The sequence below is a fragment of the Drosophila ficusphila genome, unplaced genomic scaffold (assembly GCF_018152265.1).
Source record: "Drosophila ficusphila isolate 14025-0441.05 unplaced genomic scaffold, ASM1815226v1 contig_414, whole genome shotgun sequence".
Classification (NCBI taxonomy): domain Eukaryota; kingdom Metazoa; phylum Arthropoda; class Insecta; order Diptera; family Drosophilidae; genus Drosophila; species Drosophila ficusphila.
Window position 1 is genome coordinate 23,855,277 of NW_025064328.1, and position 20,771 is coordinate 23,876,047.

A 20,771-nucleotide genomic window follows, 5' to 3' on the forward strand; every position below is an offset into this window, starting at 1 on the left:
CTTTCTTGAGAACTATAGCACAAAGTCAAAAAATGTTGCATTCCAGCGAGCAGCGCGGCTTCGGAACGTACATTTTCAAACGTAAGAAATTTTTACAGAATAATTACAGAAAATCGTTGTCAAATAGCCACTAATTCGGAAAATATTAACAAAATAATGTTTTTGCATTCCAATTTAAATTAGTTGTAAGTTATTGTTAATTTAGAAATAAATAAAATAAAAAACCATAAATATAAAGCCTTTTCGGACTCGAAGAAAATTCACTGCATTTAATTTGTTTTTATTTCCTTTTATTTACATTTGCAACTCGAATCATTCGAATGCAACGTCTCTGTTTTCAACGTTCTCAATTCACTCAATTCGTTTCCTTCTACCTGCTAGTTGTGCAAATGAGTAAGCGAAGGAGAGTCAACCCTCTCACTCCATGTTGGCTTCTCTCTCATATTCACTCAACTCATTTTGAGCATTGTGCATTTGAATGTGGGTTTTTTGCCACTCATGCAGATGTCTAGTTCGTATCCGACAAATATAGCTTTAAATGATTTATCGTCAAATTTTTGTTTTCTAATTATATTGTGTACATACACAGTTGAACCAAATATTTTTAGATATTTCAAAATCGGGTTTCTCTTATGCTACATCTCATAAGGCGTTGTAGCACGATTTGCAGGTGCCCTACTTGGAATTCTGTTTATTATATAAGTTATGGCCAGACATGACCAGTAGTTATGGCCTGACATGACCAGTAGTAGGGGAGTATTCCCCTCAATATTACCTAATGAGCGTTATCTGCATCCTTGTGGTCCTTACTCCCTTTGTCCTTCCTTCCATGTCTTGAATTTTTGTTGTATGAGTTTAAATCAGAGCTCGCAAATAACAGTCATGAAAAAGTTTACTTCGCCCCGTGCAGACGTGTTCTTGATCGCTCCGCCAAGCGAGTCAATTAGTTTGATAATTAAGTGAAATAAAAAACTGAAAATAGTAGCGAAAAGACGCTGGCAGCAATGCCAAACTATATTAGCTCCCTTTCTTTGTTTTCTAACAGATCTAAGTGAAGAAAACAACTAATTTCAAATTAAATACAATGCCTGCGGGCAAATCAATATTAAGTGCAACTGGCAAACCCACGAGTCAAAGTCGAGTGCAACAACAACAAAAGCAAGACGAACGCCGACTGTCTTCTGCCCGGAATAATGCTTATGTAGCAATTATTTCGGAGACAGTAAGTAACGAACACGCAACAACAAAAGCAATGTCATCGACTGCTTCCGAGAGAGCGCGCTCTCTGTCACCTGCACTCCTAAGCTCAAGCAGCGCTGCCATGACCCAGTCGTGGAGCTCCCAATGCCCATCTCCACTCTCACCACTCATTGCACTGACTACGTCAGCTCTTGCGCTGACCAGCACGGTGCCCTCAATTACAACTGTTGTTTCGACGACGACAACAACAACTTCAACGTCGGTGGCAAATCTATGGCCGATATTATCATCGCAATTGAAATGTGTCCCAGCTGCCTCTCTCCCACAAACTACGCTTGTACAGACCGGGATCGATCGGTACGTTCAAACAAAAAGAAAGCTTAGCCCACAAAAAACTAAAGCAAACCTGCTGAAAGTATCAAAAACCTCAGGCAACAACAACAAGGCAACTTCTGGAAATAGATTTGCTATTCTTGGTGACCTTGGAGAAGATGAATTTTAAGCGCCTCAACCCACCAAAGATGTAAAGCCACCCCCTATCTACATTAGGGAACACAATTGCTCGGAGCTTATTAACAATCTTAAACAAAAAATCGGGCCAAATAACTTCTATATTACCAACTTAAAAAGAGGAAATATATCAGAAACCAAACTACAAATAAAAAATGAAAGCAACTACCGCACTGTAACGAATTTCCTCGACCATGTGCCGGTAAATTACTACACCTACCAGCTCAAAAGTAGCAAAGGACTGCAAGTTGTGGTAAAAGGAATAGAATCAACCGTCCCAGTAGCTGACATAGCCGAGGGACTAAAAGAACAAGGTTTTAACGTTAAACATGTAACCAATATAATCAACAGGGCAAAAATCCCTCAGCCGCTATTTAAGATTGAACTGGCGCCAGAGACTGTACCTCTTAAGAAAAATGCAGTCCACCCTATTTACAAGTTGCAATATCTTCTCCATCGAAGAATTACCGTAGAGGAGCCTCACAAGCGAAACGGCCCGGTACAGTGTACTAACTGTCAGGAGTTTTGGCACACAAGGAGCTACTGCACCTTGCGATCAGTCTGCGTCGCCTGTGGTGATCTGCACTGCATAGATGCATGCCTAAGAAACAAAGAAGACCCTGCAGCGAGGAAATGTAGCAACTGTGATGGAAACCACACAGCCAACTATAGAGGCTGCCCTATCTATAAAGAACTCAAGACACGTCTGACTCAGAGGCGCAGCAAACCAAATACCGTTCAGCATGTTGCCCAACCTAACTACTTCGCGCCATCACTAACAACACCCGGAGTCTCCTTTGCCAGAGCTCTTCGTTACTCTGGAGCTTCGCCAGCAAGTTATACCAAGCCTGAAGTTGTGCATTCTCTCCAGCCCATACCAAATCGAAAAGAAGACTCGCTGCCAGAGCAAAATGCCCAGCGAACAACTCAACCCACTACTCAGCAAAACCAGCTTCCCCCTACAAGCAAGCAGCGGACTCGAACATACACTAGCTACGCTTACAAAAATCATGCTATCGATACAAAGTACCCTGCAAGACCTAACGCGAAACCAAAATCTTCTTTTGGAGCTTTTGATTAAACAATCTAAATGAATCCCTTAAAAATTTGCTTTTGGAACGCCAACGGCGTTTCCCAACACAAATACCAACTCCTTCAGTTCCTAAACAACCATGATATCGATATCATGCTTCTCTCGGAAACTCATCTAACCAATAAAAACTATTTTTATCTCACCGGCTATGTATTTCACGCGACCAACCATCCAGATGGCAAAGCGCATGGAGGCACCGGTATTCTCATCAAACAGCGCATAAAGCATCATCCTCAGGACACATTCGCTACTAACTACTTGCAGGCCACATCCATACGTATCAATATAACCAGCGGTCCACTCACTCTATCAGCTGTGTATTGTCCCCCACGATTCAATATTCCAGAAAATGAATTTTTGGGCTTCTACAACTCATTAGGTAACTGCTTTATAGCTGCCGGTGACTATAATGCAAAACACCACTACTGGGGCTCTCGCCTTATTAACCCCAAAGGGCGACAACTATACAATGCTATTATCAAACCTAGTAATAAGCAAGATTTTGTTTCACCGGGTAGGCCCACATACTGGCCAGCAGATCCGAATAAACAACCAGACATTATCGATTTTGCCGTAACTAGGAGAGTGCCGCCCAGGCTGATACGCGTTGAAACACTGTCGGAACTGTCATCTGATCATTCGCCTGTTCTTCTCTGTCTATCTGAACACCCACAGCTTGTAAAGCAACCACAATTTCTGACTTCCAATACAACAAACTGGCTAAAGTATAAAAAATATATCAGCTCTCACATTGAAATCGAACCCAATATCTCGTGTGAAGCTGACATTGAAAACTCACTTAAGCACATAGCAGATGTAATGTCCTCAGCTGCCAAACACTCTACACCTGAACCTTTAGCTACATCCCTCCCAAATACTATGCGTACCAACATGCAGATCCAATCGCTCCTTCAAGAAAAGCGTAGACTTCGCCGAAACTGGCAGACACACCGATCCCCAGCCACTAAACAAAGCTTTAAAGAAGCCTGTCGGAAGCTATCTAAAGCTTTAATAACTGAGAAGAATCAGACTCAACGTACGTATATAGCAAAGCTCTCACCCACTAGCAACAAATTTCCACTCTGGAGAGCGCACCCAAACATTCAACCACCTATAGAGCCCGATTTTCCAATTTGATCACCAACAGGTGTATGGGCGCGTAGTGACGAGGAAAAGGCCAACATCTTCGCCTCTCACTTACAAAACGTTTTCCAACCTCATCCGCCGGCGAATCAATTTACTCTGCCAAACATCCCACCAGCAGAGCCTTCCTCCACAATCATTCTTGAAACAAGTACAGTCACAAAAGCCATTGCAGAACAGATGAATCCAAAAAAAGCCCCCGGCCATGATTTAATTTCGCCTAAAATGATAATTGAACTGCCAGCATGTGCAGTTAAATTCATCACCACCATATTCAACTCAATTCTCAAATGGGGCTATTTTCCTCTGCAATGGAAAAAGTCCGTTATTACAATGATACCGAAACCAGGCAAGGACAAATCCCTACCTTCGTCATACAGGCCCATTAGCCTCCTTCCGTGCTTATCAAAGCTATTTGAAAAGCTGCTTTCATGCCACCTAAGAACCCACCTCCAAAACAACAGAGCGATTCCCTGGATCAGTTCGGCTTTAGGGAAAAGCACGGAACTATCGAACAGGTAAATCGCATAACAGCTGAAATACGCACAGCTTTTGAATACAGGGAATACTGCAGTGCCATATTCCTGGACGTGTCTCAAGCCTTCGATCGCGTTTGGATTGAAGGTCTAGTTTACAAAATCAAGACCGTCTTGCCACAAAACACCCATAAGTTGCTTGAATCTTACCTCAAAGATAGAGTTTTTACTGTAAGATGCAAAAATTTCTTCTCTGAAAACCACAAAATCAAGGCTGGAGTACCCCAAGGAAGTGTGCTCGGACCTATCTTGTATGTCCTGTACACTGCTGATATTCCTACAAGCAATTCTATCCACCTTTGCTGATGACACAGCTATAATCAGTCGCTCAAAATATCCAAAAACAGCAACAGCTCACTTAAAAAACCATCTGACGGACGTGGAAAAATGGTTAGCAGATTGGCGCATACAAGTCAACGATCAAAAGTGTAAGCACATTACGTTTACACTTAATCGGGAAACCTGCCCACCACTGTCCCTAAACAACAAACAAATCCCCCAAGTCAACGAAGTCACCTACCTGGGCATCCACTTAGACAGGCGGCTTACCTGGAGAAGGCACATTGAAGCGAAGAAGACCTCCCTAAAACTCAAGGCCAACAGTTTCCACTGGCTCATTAACCCTCGCTCACCTCTTCCGCTGGAATACAAAGTTCTACTATATAACTCATGTCTAAAGCCAACCTGGACGTACGGTTCTGAACTTTGGAGAAACGGAAGCAGCAATCATCCAACGTGTGCAGTCGAAGATACTGCGAACAATAACGGGGGCCCCCTGGTATATTCGCAACGCAAATATTCATAGGGACCTGGATATAAAACCCGTCAAAGAAGAAATTGATAGTAAAGTTTTGAAATACGAAAATAGATTATCAATACATCCAAACCAACTAGCCAGGCAGCTCAGGCGGTTCAGGAGCCACTCTCGTCTACAGCGCAACGACCGCCCACTCCTGCCCAATTGAGGGCTGTCGACCAATTAATAATCATAATATAACAAATAAATAATAATAAATAAATAATATACATTAATTACATAGCATAGGTTAAGATCTGAATTCTTATTGTCTCTTCAAAAGAAGATTCAATAAATAAAGATAAAGCTCCAAAAAAAAAAAAAAAAAAAAAAAAAATAACAGTCGACCGTTTCTCGTTGTCTGCTAATAACAGTATTCTCCTGACCCTTTACGAAAAGTCTCAGAGAACGACCGATTTATGGGTTCGTGAATGGGTTCGGTTGCGCTCAGACCGAAACCGTTTTTTCTATTCGGTTTTGTTCTGGTTGCTCCAGGACCGTTTTGTCGTTTTCAGTTAAGCAAAAGGTCTTTTGCATATGTATTGGCATACAGTGCACGTATAGGCAAGCAAATCGTTAAACATCGGTTTTGCGGACGAAGTATATTAATCGTCTTCGTGAGTTGAACGTGTGTGTGTAAATGCCAAGACCGTTTGCATTGAGTTTTTCGGTCAATCGGTCTTTTGGTGACTCTCATTGTGCGAACATTTCTCGATCTGCTCCTTACGCACTGCTCATTGAAAGACCGAAATGCAAAGAGCTCAACAAAAAGTGCTCAACAGAAAACACAAAGGATGACAGCAAGGGGCTCTTGCTCAGAGCGAGAGCGAGACAGTATGAACTTTTTCGGTTGTGCTCGCACCGAGAGCACTAGATGAAAAACGGTCAACTGTTATTTGCGAGCTCTGGTTTAAATTAAACAATATGAGCTTTAACGTTATAAATCGTTTATTCGTGCACCAATCGTCAACTTGCTGCTTCGGGGGTACAAATAGAAGTGATCTTAAAATATAATTAGCGTGGCTTGTTGACTGCATAAGCTGGCAGAGCGGTTGCCGCAATCCGATGCTGACAACAGCGGTTCTGGGCCAAAGTGTTGCCATACTCCAGGTGCTAGCGTTGTATTTCCGTTTGTGGGCTGGGGTATGGTTGAGACAGCTAGCGATCGGTCAGTGCCCTTCCATTGTCGCGCTGCTGATAGCAGCGCTTCCGGATATTTGGGCTGACGTGTTGCTAAACTTCGGATGATATTCGATTAGCCGCGGCGATTGGAAGGGTAGCGGCAGCTATTGTTGAGGCAGCTAGCGGCGGTCACTCCTCCTCCATTCTCACGTTACTGCCGTTGCAATTCTGGCGTTCTGTCGTTACACTGTCGTTTTGCCGCTGTCGTTTAGTCTCTGCTGCGTCTCGGCTGCTCGTCAAGTTGGTTGAGGGAAGTCGTAGTGTCTGGTATCCGGGTCGAGAGGCGATGAGGAGAAGGGGGCGCTTGGCCGGTGTTAACTCCTCCCCACCATAAGATCTGCGTCCCACAGATTATTAGGCTTTGATTGCGGGTTCCAGGGTATCCTGCGCTTCCAGGTTTGTAGGTGGGTCCCGCAGTTTAGGGATTCCTTTGGTCGACGTTATCTTCTTCCAAACGAGGTACACCGTTGTCATCATGGAGAGAGCTATGACTATTTCCACTGAGAAGGATATCAAAATCTCATCGGACATGACTGATAACTTCTTCAGGCTCTCCATGCTGAATTCATGGACATATTTCAGAGATAGCTCATAACCCGATGTCTTCACCTGGGTTAGCACGGCGGGCATTGCCATAAGGTGTGTTGATGAGTAGCTGATGTAATTCCGGTCACCGATTGTGATCGTTTCGTTGTCGAATTTTATGACGTACGAGCCCTCTAGTTGGTAATTCTTGGCTGGTGTGGATATTGTTCCATTAAAGTTGGTTAAAAAGAGTGTGCCGTCATCGATCAGATCTACCGTTTCCTGGTTGGTCCTTAGATAATCGCATTCCGCTTGTCCTCCTTTCAACAGTCTAGGTATGCAACTGTCCTCCTCCAATTTGAACAGATCCTTTTCTCGGCAGACTGTTATGTTACCAATAGATATGCAGTTTCCGAGGAGGGCGTATGTTTCCAAGCGGTCCATCGCCAGTGTACTGTACTTCAAAACGACTTGCTTCCCATCGGATATCGTTGGGTAGATCCTCATCAATCTGTACTTCCTGTCCACTACCTTGAGCATCGCCAAGATGTACAGAAGAGCCGTCCCGTTTGTGAGGATTGTAGGCTTGGAAAATTCGACTGCCTCAACGACGTTTTGATAAGGGAGGCTGTCCACTTCCGCCAGTATCATGTCGACCTCGTCGTGGTCCAGGGGATTCGTGTTGACCACTCCAGTCTTTGCTAGTTGGCAGGCCCTCAGTATCTCATCCGCTTGATCCGCTATTATAATAGCGTTGTGGAGAATGGCCGTTGTCACGTGGAAATCCCCATCTAATGCGTTGACTCTCCCGATAACGTCGTTCAACTTCTGGAGCGACTCGTGTGTTGTGTCAAACAACCTAGTGTTGATACATATTTTCTGATTGTTGTTTCTTGCCAAGCTGTCCTCCTCTTTCAGGATGGCGTTACAATCCGATTTGTCCGGTGATCCAGCGACCCACTTCCAGGCTGATCATAGCAAGTCGATTGAGCGTTGTCTTCGTACCGGTGCGCTAACCATGCGCGAGATTCCCTCTGAAGCATGTTCCAGATAGTGGGCAACCAGTGCGTAGATTGATGAAGTGCGCCAGTTTGAAAACGCCATTGGTCCTCCAGACGGTACCTTGTTGTAAGGGGACAACTGGTGCATCATATTTGAAAATATGGATGGTTGTCGCCACGTAGATTGTGGACGCACTTGTAACGACGGCAGGGGATTAAATGCACATGAAATTGTAGATTCTTATAATAAAATAGTTTCTTTGTCTTAACACTAATGTTTTGTGTTGGTGTTTCTTGTATTCCGTTGTTACTATTCGTATATTCTTATTACTAAAAAAAATTTTTATTTGGTGTGGCTTAATACTATTCCGATTAAATGTTATCCTGTTCCCAGTGGTGGCCAAAAAAATTTTATTTGGTGTGGCTTAATATTATTCTGATTAAATGTTCCCCTGTTATGAGAGGTTTTTGTTCTATTAAATGTTTGATTAAATGTCCCCCTGTTATGAGAGGTTTTTGTTTTTTTAAATGTTTAACTTAAATTAGGGTTGAATTGTCTTTGCTTATGTCTTTATTTTATTTATTTGTATTTACTTGTTTGTGTCTGAAGGAAGTTATGAGTTAGTGAAACGTTTGGTGCGCACTTTAATTTTGGATAAGTTTTAATATTTTGAGGGTTTTTGATATTCTGTTGCCAGTCTTCCCTGCCGAGAAAACAAAAACTACATGTGTTGGTCACAAAATTAACTTCTTAGATGGGACTTATGAAAGATTTTTCCCGACCTTGTTTTGATAGTGACCCTTCGGTCATCTTCAACCTCCTCTGCCTTAAATCGTTGCTTTTCCTTGGTTTTAATCTGTTTGTTGGCGACATACACGGTGTCACCTTGTTCATAGGAAATTGGGTCGCCTCTATTTTTATTGCGCCCATTATTGGTTAAGATTTGTTTGAGTTCAATGAGGCCTCGAATGTCCTCTAGAGTTTGCTGTTTAAAATTAGATAGGCCCTGGTAGTTTATCCTAGAAGTCCGGTTGAAAAAAATGTCAACTGGTTTTTTATTTGTCACCGAGTGAACGGAGTTATTGTACCTATCTACGACAATTGGGATAAGCTCGGTTGCTTTAAAGGTGGGATATTCGCCTTTTAGGCATCGAAATATCTCCATGAAGGTAGAATGGAATCTTTCTACCTGACCGTTTACTTCGCTTTTCTGAGTTGGGGTATGATAAAGCTCAATTTCCAATGTTCGCAAGTAGTTCAGGACAGTTGGGCATAGAAGGCCTCTTTCGTTATCAGTTACTATCATTCTAGGCGCCGTGAAGTAATGAAGTGTGTCCAATAGTCTTTCACGAAGATAGATTGCTGATTTCGATTGTAAGGGGAAAAGTTTAGCAAATTTAGAAAATTTGTCGATGCAACTGAGGTATATTTTTTTCTCCAGTGTGAAAACGTCGATATGAAGTATCTCACATGGGTAGTTAGGTATAGGGGTTGGCTGCAGTGGTGGTTTATTTGGGTGCCTGTCATACTTGTGCAATTTGCAAGTGCCACAGGTCGACAGTTGCGTGCGAATAATATTAGCCATCCGTGGGAAATAGTACTTCTCTAGGATCTGAATACGGACCTCTTTTGAATTTCTATGCGCTCTGCGGTGTTCTTTTTCGATGACTTCGCAAATTTGCTCTTCATCCGTAATATCCTGTACTAAGCGCTGTGTTATGCGGATTTTGAACGATTTAAAATTTTGGAAGCAACAGTTTTGAAGGAGTTGTAGGTAATCGTCCGGAGTTTTAGTCCCATTGATTACCGAAGGTTTCAAGTACTTTTGTAGTGAGTTTATAAGGTTTGAAGATGAACAGTCGTTAATTGGAATTAAGTGACGCACGTATCCGGCATGTGGGCGTTCACATGAATAATCGGTCTGGTCCGGATGAAAAATCAATTGATTTCGCTAGGCATTAATCGGTGCTTCAACGTGGGGAATTAAATGAGATGCGTCTTGAAGAGCGCTACGAATTGTAGCTATAGAATCTGACTCAGAGGCGGTTTCAGTGCCAGAGCCCAGATGATTAACATACGTTGTAACTCTTGAAAGGGCATTGGCCACTATATTAGACTTCCCCGGTTTGTATATTAATTCGCAATTGTATTTCTCAATACGGGACTTCCACCGTTTTAACTTTGCGTTAAAATTTCTATTGCCTAGTGCAAATCTTAAAGGCTGGTGATCGGTGTAAATCTGAATGGATCCAGCACCATACAAATAAGACCGAAGATTATCTAAGGCCCACACTATGGCGAGCATTTCCTTTTCATTGGTGGCATAGTTTTCTTCCGTCTGAGTCAAAGATCGGGAGATATACGCTATTGGCCGATCTTTGCCTGCGTCTACTTGAGAAAGGACTGCCCCTATAGCGTAATTTGACGCGTCTGTGGTTAAGTGAAAGGGTTTAGAAAAATTTGGGAATGCCAAAACCTCTGAGGATGAAAGGATAGATTTTAAATCATTGAAGGCTTTCATCGCGACCTCGTCGAGTTCAATGGGAACTTTCTTTGACTGTGACGACTTAACTCTAGCGAACTCTCCTCGAGTCAAATTAGTCAGTGGTTTCGCGACTTTTGCGTAATCCTTAATAAATGTTCTATAGTAAGAAGTCATGCCGAGGAAACTCTTCAGCTCTTTTACATTGGTAGGTGGTTTCATTTTTGTGACACCCTCTACCTTTTTCTCGTCTGCTTTGATACCATCTGTAGTTACTACATATCCTAAGAATTCAACATGAGTTGATAGGAAATTAGTTTTCTCTAAGTTGACCGGCAGCCGGGCTTTCTCCAGGCTGTTGAAGACAGCGCGAAGATTTTTCCAGTGGGTATCATAGTCCTCACTGAAGACTATTATGTCGTCGATGTACACATAGTAAATTTTGCCAATGTGTTCCCGTAACACATCGTCGATCATTCTTTGAAACACCGCTGGGGGATTTTTCAAACCAAACGGAAGGCGAAGAAATTCGTACTTCCCATTCAATGTAGAGAATGCTGTTTTTGGGGTATCAGACTCCAACATATAAATCTGATGGAATCCCGAGGTTAAATCGAGAGTAGTGAAATATTTGGCTTTCCCTAGACTTGCCAAAATGGAATTTATGTCCGGTATCGGATAAGTATCTGCAATCGTGACGGCGTTCAAGCGTTTAAAGTCGATGACCATACGGTATTGTTTCTCTCCGTTCGGTTTGGCTTTCTTTGGTACTACCCAGACCGGGGAGTTATAGGGACTTTTAGATGGATTGATGATCCCATTCCGCAAGAGTTCCTCTATCTGTCTATCCACTTCCCCTCTCATGTTGGTAGGGTAGGGATAGCTCTTTGTGTATATAGGGTCTGTGCTTATGCGAATCTCAGCCCTAACGCTCGTGTCTACGGCCTCTCCATGTGAGAGTGGCTCGAGGATTTTGGAATATTCGCTTATAAGCGCGTTTAAAGCTTCCTTTGCAGACTCAGGTAGATTTTTATCTAACAATAGGTATACATTCAGGGATTTTTTAGCAAGAAGGGGTATCTTAATATCGGGTGATATTGTCAAAAGGTCGTTTTTCCTGTCGATCAGGGCTTTTAAAGTTCTTAGGGTGTCGTCTCCTATGATGCCGTCAAATGATGTTAGTCCAGGAAGGACAAAAAAGGTGAGAACGGTATCGTTCCCAATCGGCTTAAAAAATTGTCCAGTGATACAATGTGTTATTCTTATATTACCCCCCGCGGACTGAACGACAAACGGTGTTGGTAATGCTATAGAGCCGGCGGAGTTCTTGGGGCTTATAAAATTGTTGTTAGCGCCGGTGTCTATAAGAAATTGCAATTTGGCCCCTGATTTAGTCCCATACTCTATGTATGGTATACTAGAGAGGCGTCGGTCATAAAATTTTGTTCACCATTGCCAATACACTGTATCTCCTCCAAGGGAGAACACTGTTCTACTCCTTGCGATGAGTGTTCCAGCTCCTTAAAATTTGACCTATAACTTTGGCCCGATTGGTTTGACTCGTGCTTGATTGCTGCTCTAGCCCCCTGATATCTTGGAGGGCTCTGTGCGCTTCCGCTTGGAGCAAAGTTGTTTCCTGCGTTCGTTTGAACCCTATGGTTCGAATGATTATCGTTAAACTGATACGTTTGGGGATACCTTGGTGCAATAGAAGGTCTATAATTCTGGTGACTTTGGCTAAAGGTCTGTTTAAAGAAAGGCGCCCTTGGCGCAGGGTTCCTCAGTTCCATCTTTTGTAATTCTAGACAAATAGAGTATGCCTCGTGGACATCCGCAGGCTTACGGATTATCAGTAGCCTAGAAGCGTCACCGCTTACCCCCCTAATAAAGGCATTAAGAGCTTTGTCCCTTTGACCGGCAAGAAAAGCATTGGTTATCTCCGTAGAATAATTCATGCTTTTAATTTTGTTCATTATAAGCGAGACATGATTACTGATCCTGATGTAGAAGTCGTCCAGTTTTTGGTTTCCCTGGGTCATTTGAGCTAGCTCGTACTCTAGCGTACCGACATCTCGTTTATCGGCAAAGTGTAATGCCAATACACGTTTGACCTCTGGCCAATCGTCCTCCCGCACATTGTAGGCGTTGAGTGCCATGTCGGTGCTGCCCCTAATTTTTTGTCTAATCTGAATAAGGACTGACCTATACAGGGGTTTTTCCCGAACGACCTCGAAATAATTAACAATGGATTGAGCCCTATTAATCCAAGAATTGTATTTCTCGGAATCTCCCTCGAAAGTCAGAAGCTCCCTTACGCAGTCCGGTACGGCCGAAGATTCCTTAAGTTCGTACTCCGTACGTGGACGCGCTAGTGGTAGCGGTATTTCCGGTACCGGGTTGCGCCGCCCGAAGTGTTCACTCTATTCCCTATTTTCCTAACCTCTTCCTTTATGCCCACCACTCAGATGGTCAAGGCCGTAATGGTAGCATCAAGACGGTTCAAAACTTCTTTCATTTCCTCCATTTTTAAAGTTAAATTTCCTTAGGAGTGTTTACTTTATTTTACTTTGGGTCGTAGCAGGGGATTTAGCAACAGTTTTCTTTTTTTTTTATTTTAAATTTGTTATATAAGTTTATATTTTAATTTAATTTATTTTATTTTTTTGTAAATTCGGAATTGTGCGTATGTGGGAACGTTTCACTTACCATCAGTATTTTCCTCCTTTATTCAGTTTGTGTTGTTTCAATGTTTATCCGTTTTCTTTCTTAAAGGATTATTATTCTGAAATTAGATTAGAATTAGTAAGTGGTTTACTTTTTTGTTCATAATAAAAGAAACTTGGTAATTTTCATTTGAGCGTTGTGCGATTTTTATTAAATTTCGTGTATTTTCTCTTTGTTAATTTTGTGTAATTGTGTTTATCGGCGCGGTGGTCCGTATTTATCCATTTTGGCATTTCGCCTACTAAGGTACGGTTGCCACACAATCCACTGGGCAGCTTTTTTTTTTTTTTTGAATGCATTCCACATCCGGTAGCCTTTCCAGCAGATTGCCACTTACACGAAACATTTCACAAATTCTCCGTTTATCTTCAAAATATGTTTATAATCTTTCCGCTCGCAAATTAATTGCCGCAGCGTTTATCCGTGTTTATTTAATTAGAATTGCAATTTTTACACTCGCGAATAAGCTACCCAATGGTGTGGACTTATCGCCACAGCGCATTATCGCTTCTTTTTCTTAATATTACTTAGTGTCTTGTGCCCGCGAATATGCTGCGTCACAGGATACGTGGGCAGATCGCCGCGGCAGGTACTAAGTTATTCACAATTTTTTTTGCGCCCGTGGGGAATGCCAGCTCTAAATGGCAGCATCCTCACCGCAGCGGGTAATTGTGGTTCACAACAAATTTTTATACTTCCATTTACATTTTCCACACGCACACGCACAACGCTTTTTATTAAAATATTTTACTTTTTAATTATTAACGAAATTTTCACAATTTTTTTCTTTCCTTTTTGTTTGTCGGGTGGTTCTTGGGTCCCACTTTCGAGAGAAAGTAAAATCTGCTCGGGCGCCAGTTATGGCCAGACATGACCAGTAGTTATGGCCTGACATGACCAGTAGGGGAAGTATTCCCCTGAATATTACCTAATGAGCGTTATCTGCATCCTTGTGGTCCTTGCTCCCTTCGTCCTTCCTTCTATGTCTTGAATTTTTGTTGTATGAGTTTTAATTAAACAATATGAGCTTTAACGTTATAAATCGTTTATTCGTGCACCAATCGTCAACTTGCTGCTTCGGGGGTACAAATAGAAGTGATCTTAAAATATAATTAGCGTGGCTTGTTGACTGCATAAGCTGGCAGAGCGGTTGCCGCAATCCGATGCTGACAACAGCGGTTCTGGGCCAAAGTGTTGCCATACTCCAGGTGCTAGCGTTGTATTTCCGTTTGTGGGCTGGGGTATGGTTGAGACAGCTAGCGATCGGTCAGTGCCCTTCCATTGTCGCGCTGCTGATAGCAGCGCTTCCGGATATTTGGGCTGACGTGTTGCTAAACTTCGGATGATATTCGATTAGCCGCGGCGATTGGAAGGGGTAGCGGCAGCTATTGTTGAGGCAGCTAGCGGCGGTCACTCCTCCTCCATTCTCACGTTACTGCCGTTGCAATTCTGGCGTTCTGTCGTTACACTGTCGTTCTGCCGCTGTCGTTTGGTCTCTGCTGCGTCTCTGCTGGTCGTCAAGTTGGTTGAGGGAAGTCGTAGTGTCTGGTATCCGGGTCGAGAGGCGATGAGGAGAAGGGGGCGCTTGGCCGGTGTTAACTTATATGTTGCTGTCAACACAGTTTAACCCCAAAAATATTTATCTAACTTTGCACCATTTACCATGGCACGAGCCTTTTCAGTAATTGTTTTATGTACGAAATGTTGCTTTATTGGTAGATCACTTAAGACTAATTATTTTGGGTTGGCAAGAAAGTCATGTCGTTTTTTTTAGTAATCGTTTTTAATCTAATTTATTTACGACTAATCGAGCACCAGGGTCACACTTTTTAGTATCGTTTTAAAGCTTATTGTCTTAGGTACTAATTGGTAATTATTCGATAACATTTGTGGAAGCTATAGCAAATTAAACATGGAGGATCAAAGTGAACAACCAAAAAGGAAAAAAAGCGGTCGAAGCTCGCGAAAAATTGTGCGAAGTGTATGGTAAAGATGCCATGAGTGATAGCCGATGTCAGCGCTGGTTTGCCAAATTCAGGCTTGGAGATTTTGAAGTTAAAGACGCCCCACGCTCTGGTCGACCATCGGCCGTTTTTGACGGACAAATTTAGGCTTTGCTGGTTGAAAACCGGCGGCCGGATAATACATCTATTGGGTTGGCAAGAAAGTTATGTCGCTAATGACCATCTCTCGGGCAGCTGCATAATTCCGCGCTCGAAGAACTTTTGGTCTTTTCCAGCAAAGAATCGAGACAAGTGGTTTTCGACAGCCTCATCTGAATCAAAGTTTTTACCATTCAAAGAGTTTTGAAGAAAGCGAAACAAATGGTAATCTGAAGGTGCTAAGTCCGGACTATAAGGTGGATGTAGTAGCACTTCCCAATTCAGCTCCGTTAATTTTTGCCGAGTGACCAAAGATGTGTGGGGCCTAGCGTTGTCATGGTGAAAGACTATACCCTTGCGATTAGCTAGTGCCGGCTCCTTTTCTTTAATTTTTTCCGCCAAATTAAATAGCTGGCGACAGTACACATCTGAATTGATGGTTTCATTCCGTCCCAGCAGCTCAAAGTGCACTACACCCTTCCAATTCCACCAAACAGACAGCATAACTTTCCTCTGATGGATATCGGCCTTTGATGTGGCTTGGGCTGGCTCATCTTTCTTGCTCCATGATCTTTTTCCTTGGACATTATTGTTAACAACCCACTTTTCGTCGCAGTAATGATCCGCTTCAAAAAAGGATCGTTTTTAATCCGTTCAAGCAGAGAATAGCAGATGTTGATTCGCTTAGTTAGGTGAATTTTCTTTAAGTTATCGAGCTTGCCTACGTAGCCAAGTTTCTTCAAATGGTTTTCAACCGTGGTATGCGACACTTTGAGCTTCTCTGACATCTCCCGCGTTGAATAACGCCGATTTTCATCCAACAAAGCCTGAATTTGTTCGTCAAAAACAGCCGATGGTCGACCAGAACGTGGGGCGTCTTTAACTCCAAAATCTCCAAGCCTGAATTTGGCAAACCAGCGCTGACGTTGGCGATCACTCATGGCATCTTTACCATACACTTCGCACAATTTTTCGCGAGCTTCGACCGCTTTTTTTCCTTTTCGGAAGTAAATAAGCAAAATTTGCCGAAAATGCTCACATTGGTCCTCCATGTTTAATTTGCTATAGCTTCCACAAATGTTATCGAATAATTACCAAATTTTCGTCGATAGTACCTTAGACAATAAGATTTAAAACGATACTAAAAAGTGTGACCCTGGTGCTCGATTAGTAGTAAATAAATTAGATTAAAAACGATTACTAAAAAAAACGAAAACAAAAACTTTCTTGCCAACCCAATAGTTTCTCTGAGCGTTTCTGTAATCTCTGTTTCTTTAAGTACGTTTAGATTATTAAAAAATTCCTTGGGAATATTATCAAATATACAATTAGGTGGAGCGACTTCATTAACATTTTCTTTTTTATTTAAATTATTTTTGTTTGTATTTTCAAACATTTTTACAATATATTTTCTGTTTCTTCTAAAATGCTTTGCAGAGGGCTCTCTAATAATATAAGATCTATCATTATGGCGTTTAATTACGATTCCATAGCACCATTCTTTTGAGTTTTTCTTAAATTTTACTTCATCATTTATTTCTAATATTGGTAATGTTTTTGCATTTTTATCAAAATAAATTTTCTTTTTTTCTTGTTTAATAACTAACTTCTCTTGTATTTGCGATTCCGGTATATTATTTCTATGCAGTATCGAATTACAAATAGGTAATCGTGTTTTGATTTGACGTCCCATTGACGTCTGATTGCCTTAATGGTTCTTTTTGATTGTTCCTGGTAAACTTTTCGCAAACTGTACATCCCTTAACCAATTCTGTTAGGTCTGTTGTCATCCCTGGCCAAAAAAATTGTTGCCTGCCACGCGCGATTGTTTTTTCAATTCCTACATGAGGACCATGCAAAAGTTTGGCTATGATTGGCTGCAAGGACGATGGTACTACCAGTTTGTGATTTTTGAACAATAATCCATTTTCATAATGCATTTCATCTTTAAATTTATGAAATATCTGGCTTCTTTCGTCTAACTTATGATACACAGGCCAACCATTTTCGACATACTGAACAATTCGGCTAAGGAACTGATCTTCTTTAAGCTTTTTTTGATATATTTCCCAGTTCTCTTTACATTGACAAGCATTCCGAATTATACTGTGAATCATAATTGACAAATCCTCAGCTGTTAAGCTTACTTCAGCTGACTCCAATGGTGCTCTTGAAAGACAATCTGCCACCAGTTGCTCCTTCCTAGGCTTATAAACAATATTTTTTTTTTTTTTTTTTTTTTTTTTTCCTTGTTACTCCTCTTGGGAGCTTAGGGCTTCTACAAGCGATCTCCATCGGACTCTGTTCGGCGCTGTCTGTTTTATGGAGTCCCAGGAGGTGTTTATCCGGGACATGTCCTGTAGTGTTGTCCGGCGCCAGGTCAGCTTGGGGCGTCCCACTCTCCTACTTCCCTGTGGGTTCCAATCTAGCGCTGTCCTAGTGATGCTGTCGTGGTTTTTCCTAAGAGCGTGGCCAATCCAGTTCCATTTTTTCTTCCTTATTTGTTGGTGGATGGGGACCTCTCCTGTGTCATGCCACAGATCATTGTTGTTTATTCTGGCAGGCCAGAATATGCCGCATATAATTCTGAGGCATTTGTTGACGAATGCTTGTAGTTTCATCAACATTCGTTGGGAGGTCAGCCACGTTTCTGAGCCGTACAACAGTACTGATTTGACACACGCATTGAAGATTCGCAGTTTAGATCTTCTATTTAACTGCGTGTTTCTCCAGATGCGGTGCAATCTTCCAAATGCCGATCTAGCTTTGCTTAGTCGGTTCTCCATATCTTGCTCGGCTCCTCCATTCCCTGTTATTAGGGTGCCAAGGTAGACAAAGCTATCGACGAAGTCAACGCTTTTGCCGCTAATGGTGATGTTGCCTTGATTGGTGTTGTTGACTCGCATTGCTTTTGTTTTGGCGGCATTGATGTTTAGACCCACTGATTTTGCTCGACTTTCGAGGTCATCTGCTTTGGCTTGGATATCCGTGAGTCTATGAGACATGAGGCAAATGTCGTCTGCGTAGTCCAGGTCTTCCAGGTGTCGGGTGAAGCTCCATATGATCCCGCGTCTGGACTTGCTCACTTTTCTCATGATTTCATCTATTACCAGGTTGAACAGGAGCGGCGATAGGGGGCAACCTTGCTTGAGGCCAATGTTTGTCTGGAAGGGTGCACTAATTTTTCCGTTGTGCAGTACCGCCAAGTCCGCATCATCGTACATAGCTTTCACTATGTTTATGATGTTTGTTGGCACTCCCTTCCTTGCAAGTGCCCGCCATATCGCCACTCTGTCTACTGAGTCGAAGGCCTTCTGGAAGTCGATGAACAGGAGGTACAGCGGCGAACGCCATTCCACAGCTTGTTCGGTTATTACGCGTAGGGTGTTGGCTTGGTCTACGCAGCTCCTGTGTGGTCTAAATCCTCCTTGTTCATCCCGAAGTGTTGGCTCAATCTTGTCCATCAGGCGCTCGTTCAGCAGGGTAGCTAAGATCTTATAACTTGTGTTCAGTAAGGTAATTCCTCGCCAATTGTTGCAGTCACTGAGGTCTCCTTTCTTAGGTAATTTGATAATGATCCCTTTTTTCCAGGCTTTAGGAACTCGCTCGTTATCCCATATTGCTTAGAAGTGCGGATGCAGTGTTTCGGCTATTAGTTGAGAGTCAGTCTGGAGAAGTTCGGCGGGTATACCGTCATCTCCGGCTGCTTTGTTGCTCTTCAATTTCCTGATCGCATCTCGTATTTCTCTCACAGTGGGAGGCGTGGGCGAGATCCTGGTGTTGGTGGTGTTGGGCTCGATACTTCTGGGTTCTTCCTCATGTGGGCTGCTTGGGTGTTCAGTGTAGCTAATTTCCATGAAGTGTCGTCGCCATCTCTGGATTTGGGCATCGTCGTCCGTGAGAAGTGCACCGTCGGAATCTCGCACTGGCTGGGTTTGCCTTATTTGGTGACATCCGGATAATTTCCCAATAATTTGATACAGCAAGCGCATGTTGTTGGCATTGGCTGCACTTTCCGCACTATCTGCGAGTCTGTTCAATAGGGCTCTCTTGTCGTTTCTGGCTGATTTCTTCACCATCCTGCATAGCTCACTGTGTTCCGCGCGTGCTCTACAGTCGTGGTCAGCTCTTTGCTTGAGGTTATTCCGTCTGTTGATAAGGTTCCATGTCTCAGTTGATATCCAGTCGATGCGCCTTGGTTGCCTGGTGCCGAGCAACTCCTCAGCGGTGTTCCTCAGTGATCTGCATGTTTGTTCCCATGGGTGCGTTGGTTGTAGTGGCATCAGTTGTTCTCGTAGCGTTGTTGCCATTCTGGCGGATAGGGTGGGGTCGCCAAGACGATGTACGTTTAGTGGTGGTGGTCTGTTTGTGGTTCTATTGACAGTGCGTTTTCGTCTGAGCTTGATTGAGAGCTCTCCGACTACTAATTCGTGGTCACTGTCAATTGACGCGCCTCTCTTGTTGCGTACATCCTTCATCGAGCTCCTCCATTTTTTGCTTATGCAGATATGGTCTATCTGGTTTCTTGAGAGACCATTTGGGGACGTCCATGTGTATTTATGTACCTCCTTATGTGGGAACACAGTGCCTCCAATGACCATTTGGGATGTCTGGCCTAAGTCGATCAGCCTATCTCCATTATTGCTACGTGAGCCAACGCCGTGCCGACCCATGACTGGTTCCAGTCCGGTGTTGTTGGGGCCGATCTTAGCGTTGAAGTCACCCATGAGAATTTTGATGTCGCCTCTTTGGATCCTTGTGAGTGTGGATGTGAGGGAGTTGTAAAAGTCGTCTTTGATGTCATCGCTGGCGTCTTCCGTCGGGGCATAGCATTGCACGATGGTGATGTGTCTAGCGCTGCATCGGAATCTGGCCATGATGATTCTATCGGATATCGGGTTCCAGGAGATTAGTGTCTGTTTGTATCTTTTGGACACATAAATCCCTACTCCGTTCCTGCCGCCATCATTGTTTCCGCTATGCAACACTGAATTGCCATTTGATGTTGTTGTTGCTCCACTTCCTTTCCATCTCATCTCACTAATGCCAGCAATTGAGATCTGCAATTTGTCCATCTCCAGTTCAAACTGCGCCAGTCTGGATGGTTCCATTAGAGTCCTCACGTTCCATTGTCCAATTCGTGTCCGTTTCGATATGCGGATGGTCGTCATCGGGTTGGGGGGGTGTGATTCATTTCGCTTGCTTCGTTTTCGGTAATCGTTTGTGTTTTCGATCGATCCGGTGATTGGCCGTATGCGACTTATCCCATTGGTGGGGCTGCCACCTTATCGGCCACTGGGCGTGCCGCTTTCGAATCTTTGGCACGTGCGCTGTTGCAAACTGAAAAATTTCCAAAGAATTTTTCCAATTGCTCCAGCTCACGCATCAAAGAATCAAAAGTACGAGGTCATAAGCGAGTCATGAGTGGGGATTGAACCCACGACCTCACGCTTAGCGAGCTAGTACACTAACTGCT

General features: G+C 43.0%; 1 protein-coding gene across 1 annotated transcript; it reads right to left on the bottom strand.

The window, feature by feature from the left end:
- Nucleotides 1–18,918: 18,918 nt before the first annotated feature.
- On the bottom strand, nucleotides 18,919–20,466 carry LOC122320084. The gene has a single exon (XM_043208159.1). The coding sequence runs from the start codon at nucleotides 20,464–20,466 to the stop codon at nucleotides 18,919–18,921; it is 1,548 nt and encodes a 515-aa protein (XP_043064094.1).
- Nucleotides 20,467–20,771: the final 305 nt, after the last annotated feature.